The 12,896-nt window shown below is 41.0% G+C and overlaps 1 protein-coding gene across 2 annotated transcripts in view; it reads right to left on the reverse strand.

Annotated features, from left to right (window-relative positions):
* LOC137655674 (lysine-specific demethylase 2A-like) overlaps positions 1–12,896 on the reverse strand; it is a 108,682-nt gene that overhangs the window by 85,002 nt on the left and 10,784 nt on the right. For both annotated transcript variants that reach the window (XM_068389628.1, XM_068389629.1), the window contains exons 2-3: positions 1,224–1,368; positions 673–798 (exon numbers count right to left, since the gene is read on the reverse strand). In XM_068389628.1, the coding sequence (XP_068245729.1) occupies positions 673–798; positions 1,224–1,368 (271 nt within the window). The remainder of the gene's footprint in view (positions 1–672; positions 799–1,223; positions 1,369–12,896) is intronic.

A 12,896-nucleotide genomic window follows, 5' to 3' on the forward strand; every position in this document is an offset into this window, starting at 1 on the left:
TATTCTACAGAAAACTGTCTTACACATTTTTCTATAGTAAATTTCTCAAAACTGCAAGTTTCCATGAAATTGATCATAACATAATTATAGAAAATACTTATTATCCCTCTTGTCATGGGCCAATATGTAATATTTTATGCGACCAAGTACCAGAAGCACAAACTTGTTTTAAATTTCTATAAAATTCTGCGTTTTCCTGATGGATACAAAGCTACAATACTATTATAAATCACTACTCTATTCCCATGTTCTTTGCTTCAATTCATTTATGAATTATGTAAAACCCTTTACAATTAAAATTACACAGCATTCTATCTACATTAAACACTGCCATGCTTTTATTAGTCTCATTTGCTTCTATCAATCATTCAAATAAAACTACAGAACAAAATTTCTGGCATTTCTGTATTCAGCTTTATTTAAACTACAGTGCATACTGCTCCTTTACTACTATTGTTAAGATAAAGCCTGGTGACTTGGTGGAAGATGGTTCCTTTTCAGCATTTACATAAAAATCATATAAACCAATTTCATTTTATTGGTGCAATTCATAATTTACTTTTATACAAGTACATTTCCAAACAAAAGTCGACAAAGAAGAGGGTTTATTACAAGGTAAACATGAGCTCTGTGGAACTCAAAACTTATTAATCTGAAAAACACATTTCTTACCTACACACAGACGGACATCATTTATAGTAAAATCAGAACTAGGTACTGTTATGCCTAATTGAGATTTATCCTTGAACAGGAGAGGCCAGTTGAACCCATGTTTCTGCACATGCTTCAAGCTGTATTCTGAAAAGGAAGATTTCATAATGTTAAAATGATTGAAGCATAATACAATAGATCATTTAGTTTCTTTAATCTTGTGCATATTCAATCAATTTGGCAATTAACTCTTTTACCCCCATAGGACGTACTGGTACATTTCACAAAAGCTATCCCTTTACCCCCATGGACGTACCGGTACGTCCTTGCAAAAAAATGCTATAATTTTTTTTTTTTCATATTTTTGATAAATTTTTGAGAAAATTCAGGCATTTTCCAAGAGAATGAGACCAACCTGACCTCTCTATGACAAAAATTAAGGCTGTTAGAGCAATTCAAAAAAAATATACTGCAAAATGTGCTGGGAAAAAAATAACCCCCTGGGGGTTAAGGGTTGGAAATTTCCAAATAGCCTGGGGGTAAAAGGGTTAAACTCTATGAATTCAACTCACCTGTTGTTGTCATGTCTTTGACAAAGCATGAATCAAACTTATCCGACTTGATCTTTTGCTCCAGATCAAAGGTCTGATGACCTTCAATTTCTTCATCTCCCAGTGCCCAGTCATCGCTATAGAGTTTTCGTTCCTTACGTTCACGCTTCAAAAGGGAAGAAATTCAATTGGTGAGATGTATTAACATGAAAATTTTGTCAATTGCATCAAAATAAAGCTTTAACTTATAAATTGTTGCAGTGTAAAACAATAAAATACAAAACCCCATGTAACAATACTGAGCTTATTTAATAATAGTAATCCCACAAAATTAATTCTAATACAGTACAGTACGTAATAAAATTTATTATTTCTATAATTACCTGAATCATGATGCTTCTTACTTAAACCATAGTTTTAAATCGCCATTTATCCAAATCATGAAAATATTTAGAAAGTAATTTGCCTTTTCCCTAATTGTACAATCCCGAGTCCTTTACTATAGGAGAATGATAACAGTTAAAACTTTCAACTAGGTGTAAAAATCCCGGCAGGTAGTTTAAATGCTGGCACCCCACCCCCAGGTGGCCCACAACCAACTCGCTTTGATTGCATCCAAAATTTACAAATCGTAACCTTAGCTTTCGAACAGAAGTTAAAAGTCCTTTAAGGAGAAGCTGAGCAGCTATCAGAGGAATTTTGATGAGTGACAACCTCTTCTTGGTGTCCTACATCCACAAGCGAAGAGGAACAATCTCCCTCCAACTTTGTCAATTATCAGTAAGGACCCTCAAGTAGGCAGAAGACTGTTACATCCCCTGGTAAGAAAAACGAGATAGCAAACTGAGCAGGATGATACAGATGATTGGGGAAAGACTGTGCTGACTTCTTATGGATAGACTGCTGAAGTTGCACTTGTCCTTTCTGTATCTTCTTGAATTGAGCCAGCTGTCCCAAGGACTAAGGGTGTCCGTGGGTTGAAGATTGCGGTGCTTGATATGAAACGAAGTATAGTACGAGATTCACCCGACCACCGGGACCAATTTTAAAATTCACTCACCACCAGACTGTAAACTTGCCGTCATCCTCCCACAGTCCCATTGATTATCTCCTTACTCTGAAGCTAGTTACCGCCTTAAGATCCTGCTCTTCTATTGGTCAGCATCCATCCCATCATGCACCTACACATCGGCGTTCCTTGACCCTTTCGTTTCGGCAGCGCTATTGTTCCCATTGAATTAGTGTTGGTGATTTCTCTTCCGTTCTTTTAGTTATTGTACTGTACTGTATAGTGTTGCATTATTCACCTTATTCGTTATTGGCCATGGATCCCAAGAATGTTGCTGATGAGCAGGGAAAGAAGAGGAAGCTTTCTATGGAGACAAAGCTCAAAATAATCAAGAAGTATGAGGCTGGCATGCTAAGGAATATGGCCGAAATCCGTCGACGATACGCAGCATCCTTAATCAGATGGAAGCCATCACAGCAGCAACACCTTCTAAGAGCGTGATTTTTCTCCAGCAAGAGGAGCCACATCCATGATGAGATGGAGAGACTACTACTCCTTTGGATTAAGGACAAGGAAATCGCTGGAGACACGATTACAGAGACAACAATTTGCCACGAGGCCATCACCATTTTTGGTAATCACCATTTTTGGTAATCTCGTGCGTTCTCAGGCCAAAGACAATGCACGAGAAGGTACATCGAAACAGGCACCACCGGAGAGTTCAAGGCTTCACAGGGGTGGTTAGAAAAATTCGAGAGCCGGTCACACATTCATTCGATGGTGCGGCATAGGGAGGCTGCCAGCTCGGACACGAAAGCACCCAAAGCCTTTGTTAAGATGCACGAAGAATCGACTATCAAGGAGGCAACAGTACCCAGCAAGTCTTCAACTGTGATGAAACTACTCTTTGGGAAGAAAATCCCTCGTCGGACGTACATTACGCCAGAAGAAAAGAAGCTACCCGGGTATAAGCCTACATAAGACAGGCTTACCCTTGCATTCTGTGCAAACACCAGTGGGAATTGTAAGTTGAAACCCCTGCCAGTGTATCACTCGGAGACTCCTCAAGCCTTCAAAGCCCACTAGTGCTTAAGGAGAAGCTTCAGTGAGGTGGAGAACTATTGCAAAAGCCTGGGTAACAAGACTCCAGTTTGTCCACAGAGTTGGTAAATGGTTTCGGCCAGACTGAAAAAATACTTGGAAGAGAAGCGCTTCTGAAATGCCTGCTTGAGTTGGACAATACCCCTGCTCACCCTCCAGGCCTCGTTCATCAAGGTTCTCTTCCACCTAACAATACCCCTCTCCTCCAGCCCATAGACCAGCAAGTATTTCCAACTTCAAGAAGTTCTATACGAAATAACTAATCACTGACAGCACAAACATCGCCCTGCATGAATTTTGGAAGGAGCATTTTGATGTGAAGATATGCAAAAGACTCATATCTATCTTGGCAGGTTTCAAAGTGCATCCTGAACTCTTCTTGGAAGCTGTAACTAAATGCAGTCTCCGCACTAGACTTTGAGGACTTGCACGTAGGCCTAGCAGAAGCCGAAGCCAAAAAAATTAACGATCATGAACCTTTTGCGCAACTAGAGGTAGTCGATGAGGACAACATTAATGAGCTGCTGGAGGAGCACCACAAAGAGCTCACGATGGACGACCTGAAGGAATTGGAGGCCATGCTAGTGAACGTCTTTCAAGAACAGTTCTCTAGCGGCGTTGAGGGTCTAGCTTGCTATCATAAAATGGCAGCTTTTGTACAAAAGACCCTCAGCAAAGGTTTACATAGGTCGCGCTCTTGCACATTTAAATGACGTTTGCCTAGGTCATTTCAGGAACGTTGTAAGAAACAAGCAGAAATAATCTTCCATGGTTAGTTATTTATAAAAGAGGCCATCAGTGCTAGTAGGCCAAGAGGAAGCTCAAATTGATAATAATCAAACAGAAAAGTTGAAGTGATGAAAAAAATATTCAGCAAATACAAAACGTACAACTAAAAAAATAAATGACAAATCAAATTTGCTATTTTCCTAACATACGAACATTTCACTACAATATTTATATTGTGTATATTGTTTTCGGCAAAGCTGAACTAGCCATGATAATTTTTAGTAAGGGATAACTACCTCACCCGCTACTACCCCGCTCACCCACACCCCTGGGTTGAGTAACTACTTCGCTTACTGGCAGAACTTCTTGGGCTATTGGGTGGCAGGCCAATGTGCATTAATAGTGGAATGTTTGTATTTTAGGAAAAATATAAATTATTACAAATTAGTCATTTGCTCCACTATTTATATTGTGCAAACTCACTTTTACGAGAGAGAAAGTCCCTCGCCAACTGGCTTTGGCATTTTGACCCGGGGTTCACTCAACTTCGGAAAGCCCGAAGTAGTAGGAACCCTACCCTCGATAAATTCTCGTGCTATGCCCTATTAGGGGCAAGTGCTATCAGCGGCCTGTAGAATTGTATGTGTTCGTGAAACTAGCAAGGTGACTGGTCTTTAACGTAGGAACTCTAATACAAACCCAAAATTCCTTGCCCAATACCCCACCTCGAAGAGATATTGGGGACATTACAAAGTAATATTTCTATACTTAGGATACACGTGAGTCTTACCTGCAGAGAGGTGATGTCAGCTTGTGCTGAGGGACAATGGCGACACTCTTGCGAACGAGAGTAGTGTTCCCCTGCAGAGGATACACTGGTGAGTGAGCTGTCACCGACCCTGGTGGATCAGCAACACCTCAGGGTCAGTCACGCGAGACCTAAAGTTGGACTGATGGGCAGCAGCACCTGCCCCCACAGAAAGAGGAGGAACCTTCGCGGAGGAAGGAGACAAAAGCCTACTCTCCACTCCCCTCTGAAGTAGGTCAAAGCCGACCTCCTTCAAGGAGGCCACCATCGCCAAGTGACGGCCAACTCCCGCACCGCAAGGTTGACCTGGAGTAACCAGGGAAGAACTGCTACTCGGTGGTTCTTTGGATAGAACCGGCGAAAGAGCAGCTTTCAGAAGAGACTTTAAGGAAGAACCCAAAGGCGAAGAATCACGCTTGGACTTCTTCTTCTACCGTCACCCTAACCTCTCTCACTGGGAGGCAGACCACTCCCTATGCGCCATATAGGTGTCAACCCTTGAACAATGCGGCCCCGACAGGTCGGACACAGCAGGTAAGGGTCCGTCTCAATGCCAGACATGAAGGTACCGCAAAAGCAGCCTTCGGGACCTGGACAAGTACGTATGGGACAAAGTTACACAAACACACACAATCTGAAAAGGGGAAAAGAAAAAGCAAATTATCAAACCCAGTTAAATTGCGAGAGCGTGGGTTACGTGTCCATCTCTACCAAGGCAAGAAAGCAAAGTGGTTACTCAACCCAGAAGTGTAAGTGAGCGGGGTAGCCGGCTACTCTAACCCACACCCACTGGCTGGCAGGTTGAGGTAGTTACCCCTCACTAAAAATTATCATGGCTAGTTCAGCTTTGCCAAAAACAATATACCCAATATGAATAGTGGAAGGTTTGTATTTGTGTAGGAACAAATCAAAATTATAAAAAGGCAAAAAAAAAAATTAATTCCAAGTTTTTCAAAAAGTTAAGTGTTACATCTGTTATTTGTTAATGTTTTGTAGTGTTAATCTTTTCTGGCATTTAATGTCTTCTGTTGTTTGTCATCCTCCTCTGCTGCCCCGCCACTTATGCTTTCAGACATCACCTCACTCCAAAGGCAAGGTTTCAATTTTTTTTTAACGTACAGTTAATTAATTTACAGGTAGTAATGGTTAGATAAGTTATGCATTGAATGATCCAAATGTTGTATTTCATTGTGTTAAGTACATTTGAGCCTTATGTTAATAACTATCCCAGGATGCTTATTTCTTCCTGCTTCTTAAAACATTCCTGAAATGACCCAGGCAAACGTCATTTAAATGCGCAAGAGCACAAAATGTATAAACCTATTCTGGGTGTCTCTTTTTAACAAGAGCCGCCATTTTATGATAGAGAGCTAGAACCTCCTTAATTTCCAACATTGTCATATGGTCATCCTCCTCCTCGGTGCCGCTAGAGAACTGTTCTTGAACAACGTTCAATTGCATAGCCTCCAACTCCTCCCGGTAGTTCGTCGCAAGCTCCTCATGGTGCTCCTTCAGCTCATTAATATCGTCCTAAGCGACTTCCAGACACATGTAATGATCTCGACAACCTCAGGTTGCTCAACAGATCCATAATCCCCACAATGATGGCAAAGAAGAAGAGGAGTCTGCGCACCTTCAGGTGATAGCACAATCTTGTAGAACAGTGTATGCATATTTAACACTGTCTCTCCCACAAAGAGAGAAGAGGTAGAAGTTGTGCAAACGCAACTTCTATAAATCAGTCCTTAGGTTTTCTCTGTCCAAAAAAGGGAAAACAGCACTCAACCCTCCTATCCCAATCAGCAAAGTGAGATGAGAGGAAGGAGCACTCTCAGGTGTCCTCTGCGTTATCTCATAGTCTTTGATGAAGGATGTCATGAGGACTCCTGGGTGAAAACACTAGGAGCAACAGTAAGAGTCACATACACAATTCTTTGTCAATTGGTTTTCTAGGACTTCTTCGGCTATACAAGGGAAAATAAGGGTAGAACCTTTCCATCCAACCAGGCATGGGGAAACACCAGAAGCGAGTAATTTGCAGCAATAATAATGGTCAGAACAGAAATGCTCTATAAACACAAGATACCCAGTTGCAAAAATATATGGTTCATGTTTGTGAGTGGATATTAAAGTACTGTATCATAATTACCTATAATTCATATTACATCTCTCAGATGGTTTTTGCTCTGCATTGGATCGCCCCACTAAATGAACATTGTCTAAATGCTCTTCTGCTGGTTTAATTATAGAACAGTGCAATATTAGTTATGACATTAGAACTAGTACAATTGAATAGATCCTTACAAATACACTACAGTAATTTGAATGTCATACTGTACTGTATGCTACTGGCAGAAACCTCTATTAACTTCGAAGTATATATTTCAATAAAAAAAAAAAAATCCCATTCTGTCATCTTACCACATGCCACAAGAAACTCCTTCCACCCTGTAGTTCAGAAAAAGACTGATAGGTGGTGCTTCTGTCGCAAGTTACTTATTCAACCAGAATAAAGGGCCTAACATTTTATATTCTAAATCTATTTTGTTATTTGTTTTCAACATTGGAATGTACAATGCAATTACAGCTCTCATCTTATTTATCATGTTAATGAAATGTTAGGAAAGAAATGTGTTTGGTATACTTAATCTGATAAAGGGAACAGAGGCTGGAGCACGATGTTATTCACCCCCTTCTTAAGTTTGTATAATTAATGCAAAACACTAGCCACAGGGGCTAAATGCACATAACAAAACATGTTCCACTTGCCAGAACAAAGAAACAATGAGATAATGCTTATCTGTGAGCAAAGCAAGCTACAGTAGAATAAGCTCAATCAAGTATGGATGTATTTGAAGTACAATGAACACGGCTAAAAATGACTCCATAGAAAATGGGATTAAAACATAACATTTACTATAAATCCAGAAGTCCTGACATATAATACCTAGCGTTTCGATCGTGTTTCTGACCGGTTTTCATGATGATGACTGGTGGAAACAAAAAAAGTTTAAAAAGTTAATCTAAATATATAATTAGACTGAGGGGTGAAAGATGTTTGTTGGGACAGGTATAAGCTTTCTTATGAGTTATCAAAATTTTCTTAAAACTTATGAAAATTTGATTTAATGTTACCTTGCCAAGAGGGAAGCCAGCTATGAGGCAAACACGGGATTGAGACTTGGTCTTGGGGTAAGCTAAGGGCAAGTAGGCAAGAATATGGTTCCTAAGGTAGGTAATAATGGGGAACCTCGGGTTCTTGCATTTGTTTCCCTTTTAAACCGTTTTCCAATCATAACTTACTGAAATTTTAAAGCTAATCTGTCCCAAACAACTACAAATACTCATAGACTGGTACACATCATACTTTAAGAGGTTTCAAATATAATTGATGACAATACCTAGCACAAACCCTTACCATTCAAAACAACCTTTATTGCATTGTTCTATAATTTTACCTCATCCGTTCTGGCAAGCAGTACATGATGTGCTGTGCATGCCAATCATGTAGGTAATTTTCCCTTTAAGACAAGCAACAAGTTATACCATATACTGTACTAAATGGTGCGTGTTTTCAACCTAATTACCGAAATAGATGAGAATACACTAAATTTCAAAACAGGTAGTACAGTACTTCCCTTTTGGAGAAGCCTTCTTGTAATAGTAGCCATCTTGAAACTGAAGGGGAGGGTGGGGGAAAAAAAATGGCGCGTGTAAACAAATTTAAAGCTCTTAATTGGTTAAGAGAAACCCAGGTAATGATTACGCAATACTAAAAAATAGAACAGCTGGCAAAAGCGAATACAAACACATACAGTAACTCGCGGTCAGCCTCCCAAAAGCAAACAATGGACTTACAATGAAAGTGTTCACAATTTAATCAATTGATATTTAAGTTATTATGCCCAAGCCCCCATTTATTACACAGAACAAAATACCAAACTAGTCAGCACTCATCCATTTTATAGCAAATTCCAGTTTTGTTAGAAATATAAATATATACTGTATATATATATATTATATATATATATATATATATATATATATTATATATATATATATATATTTATATATATATATATATATATATATATATATATATATATATATATATATATATTATATATATATATATATATATATATATATTATATATATATATATATATTATATATATATATATATATATATATATATATATATATATATATATATATATATATATTTATATATATATATATATATATATATATATATACATATATATATATATATAATTTATATATATATATATATATATATATATATGTATATACTGTAATATTTTCATCATAAAATAAATTTTTGAACATACTTACCTGGTAGTTATATATATAGCTTAGCCCTGACGTCACGGCAGAATTTCAAAACTCTGCGGCAATCGCCGATTGGGTAGCCAGGTGTACCACCTGTGCGCCCTCTACCCAGGTACCTGGAACCATTCCAACTATTCCTCAGATCTTCCATGCCCTTAGTCTCTAGAGGGGAGGAGGGTGGGAATTAAATTATATATAACTACCAGGTAAGTATGTTCAAAAATTCATTTTATGAAAATATCATTTTTAAACATCTGACTTACCTGGTAGTTATATATATAGCTGATTGACACCTTTGATCGAGGGTCAGAGACAGTGAACATTGTTGGAATTTACCTAAGAGTTAATAAACAAGCTTAAGGGTTCGTACCTGTTAAGGAAGCTGACTTCAATGAACTCCTGCCTCATTATGTCCGCTTTCCTTAAGAGATCCAGCGATCCACCCAGGGGGCTGAAGACCTCGAGGAGCAGTCAAACGGTGTATAACCTCTATGTGATAGGACCTCCTCCAATACCCTTATTCCGGGCACTCCCAAGGAACAAACTGACCACCTGACTGCAAATCAATGATTGCGTAAGGCTGCGTCCAATCTCCACAACAACCATAAAAACACATCAGTTCCAAGGGAAGAAAAGGGGTACTAGGTTATGGGACTGTAGTGGTAGATCCTTCCCCCACTACTGCACTCACTGCTACGAATGGTCCCAGGGTGTAGCAGTCCTTGTAAAGTCTGAACTTGTTTCAGATAGTGTGAGGCAAACACAGATTTGCTCCTCCAGAATGTCGTGTCCATGATGCTCTGCAAGGACCTATTCTGTCTGAAGGCTACGGAGGTTGCTACAGCTCTAACCTCATGTGCCTTGACCTTCAAAAGCTTGAGGTCCGCCTCACTAAAATGTGAATGAGCTTCCCTTATTAAGAGCCTGATGAAGAAGGATAGCGCATTCTTAGAGATTTGTAGCGAAGGTTTCTTGACTGAGCACCAAAGTGCTTCTGACTTACCCCGTAAATTCTTCGTTCTTTCCAGGTAGAACTTCAGGGCTCTTACTGGACACAGGGCCTTCTCTAACTCCTCTCCAACCAAATCCGAAAGGTTCGGAATCTCAAAAGCCTTGGGCCAGGATTGTGAAGGGCGTTCGTTCTGAGCAAGAAAACCTAGCTGTAAGGAGCAGATAGCCTTGTCATCTCTAAAGCCTACATATTTGTTGAAGGCATGAATTTCCCCGACCCTTTTTGCTGTCACCAAACTGACTAAAAAGAGAGCCTTCATGACGAGGTCCTTTAACGAGGCTGAATGTAAAGGTTCGAACCTGCTACTCATTAGGAACTTCAGGACTATGTCTAGATTCCAAGCTAGAGATTTCCGATGTCCTTCCTTAGTAGTTTCAAAGGATTTGAGAAGGTCCTGGAGATCTTTATTATTGGACAAATCCAAATTCCTATGTATGAAGACGGCCGCTAACATGCTCCTGTATCCCTTGATGGATGAGGTCGAAAAATTATGCCTCCTTCTAAGGAACAGAAGGAAGTCAGCTATCCGAGTCGTAGAGGTACTGGAAGAGGAAACGAGTTGTCTCTGCACCATTCTCTAAAAACCTCTCACTTGGATTGGTAAACCTTGATGGTGGAAGATCTCCTTGCTCTCGCAATCGCACTAGCTGCTTCCTTCGAAAAACCTCTAGCTCTTGTGAGTTTTTCGATAGTCTGAAGGCAGTTAGATGTAGAGCTTGGAGGTTTTGATGGTACCTTACTAAGTGGGGTTGTTTGAGTAAATCTACTCTCAAAGGGAGGCTTCTCAGTGTGTCCACCATACATTCCAGTACTTCTGTGAGCTACTCTCTTGTGGGCCAAAAGGGGGCCACTAGAGTCATTCTGGTGCCCTCGTGCAACACAAATTTTTGAATCACTTTGTGCACAATCTTGAATGGAGGAAAAGCGTACACGTCTAGGTGGGACCAGTTCATGAGGAAAGCGTCGATGTGAACTGCTTCAGGATCTGGCACTGGGGAACAGTAAGTCTCCTGCCTCTTTGTCTTCGTAGTTGCAAACAGGTTTATGCAAGGACGACCCCACGTCTGCCACAGGTTCTTGCAGACTTCCTGATGAAGCATCCATTCCGTAGACAAGACTTGACCCTTTCTGCTCAGACTGTCTGCCATCACATTTCTTTCCCCTCGAGTAAATCTTGTGACTAGGGTTACATTCCTTTCTCTAGACCAGTAAAGGAGCTCTCTCCCAGTCTCGTAAAGAGACCTCGAGTGGGTTCCGCCTTGCTTGTCTATGTAGGCCAACGCTGTAGTATTGTCGGAGTTGACCTGTACCACTCTGTTCAGGACTGACTCTTCGAATCCTTTGAGGACTAACAAGACTGCCAACAGCTCCCTCTGATTTATGTGGAGGATCTCCTGTTCTTTTGTCCAGGAACCCGAGATCTCCAACTTTCCCAGTGTTGCTCCCCACCCCAAGTCCGAGGCGTTGGAACACAATACAAGGTCTGGGTTCGCCTGTTCCAGAGAAAGACCCTCTTGAAGCTTGACGGGGTCGTTCCACCACTGAAGGAATCGCTTTGTGGGTTCTGAAATGGGGATACACTTTGTCTCCAGCTCCATTCCCTTGTTCTAATGTCGATTGAGGTGGAACTGAAGAGGGCGAAGATTCAGTCTTCCCAGGGAGACAAACTGCTTCGGGGAAAAAGAAAAAATAGTTTTTCCCTGGTCGTTCTTAGATTGCATCCAGTCCCCCATCATCTTTAAGGCTCTCTTAGATGAGCGAGACAACACCATCTTCATAAATGGGACTCCTTCAAAACTTTCCCGAGCGTAAACTCTGAAGGCAGGGAACGAAGGGCAGCAGGAACAAATTTTTCAGGAAAAACTTCACAAAAAACTCTCATGAGTCTCTTCAAGTCCGCCGACGAATGTTGGTTCTTCAGGTCCTCCTCTTCCGACACCTCCTCTAAGGGATAACTAGAGGAAAGGCGACAGTCGTCCTTCCTTTCTTCTGACAGGTCTCGTATCGACGTAGAGACGTCCTGCTTCCTCGGAGTCAACTCCTCCTTATTACGACTTCTCGCATCATGGCGTCCATTATCATGACGCCTGGCGTCACAGTGTTCCAAAACTTGACGCTCGGAGCCATGACGTCCGCGATCTCGATGTTAGGTTTCGTGACGTCCGAGGTTTTGACGCTCGGCGTCCCGACGTCCAACTTCTTGACGCTCGGCGTCAAGACTTCCAGCTTCCCGACGCTTGGCATGATGTTCAACCTCTCGAGGCTTGTCATGCCCGTCTTGACGCTTAGCTTTCCGACGCTTGGCGTCAAGGCGTGAACATTCTTGACGCTCGGCGTCTGGGCGAGCTACTCTTTTCTTGTCTGTGGACTGGTAGACCTTCATGAGGAAGGAGTGTTTCTGCTGCATATCTTGCAGTACACTTAAGTTCGGAGCAACTTGCTGCTGTGGACAAACAGGAGACGCCGCTTCCTCAACTAGTTCACCCTCCACGTCGCTCAAGGAACCATAGAACATTCAGGAGACGACTACCAATCCGAAGGGGAAGGAGGAGCATGTACCGAGGTCATGCCAGCCTCCGATAACTGTTTCTTTCCAACTGATGGGGATGGCTGCCTAACATCTTCCAACTTCCTTTTACTGTATCTCCTACTGAAGTAGAAGGCCGCTTGGCAGGAGAAC

The sequence above is a fragment of the Palaemon carinicauda genome, chromosome 16, assembly GCF_036898095.1.
Source record: "Palaemon carinicauda isolate YSFRI2023 chromosome 16, ASM3689809v2, whole genome shotgun sequence".
Classification (NCBI taxonomy): Eukaryota; Metazoa; Arthropoda; class Malacostraca; order Decapoda; family Palaemonidae; genus Palaemon; species Palaemon carinicauda.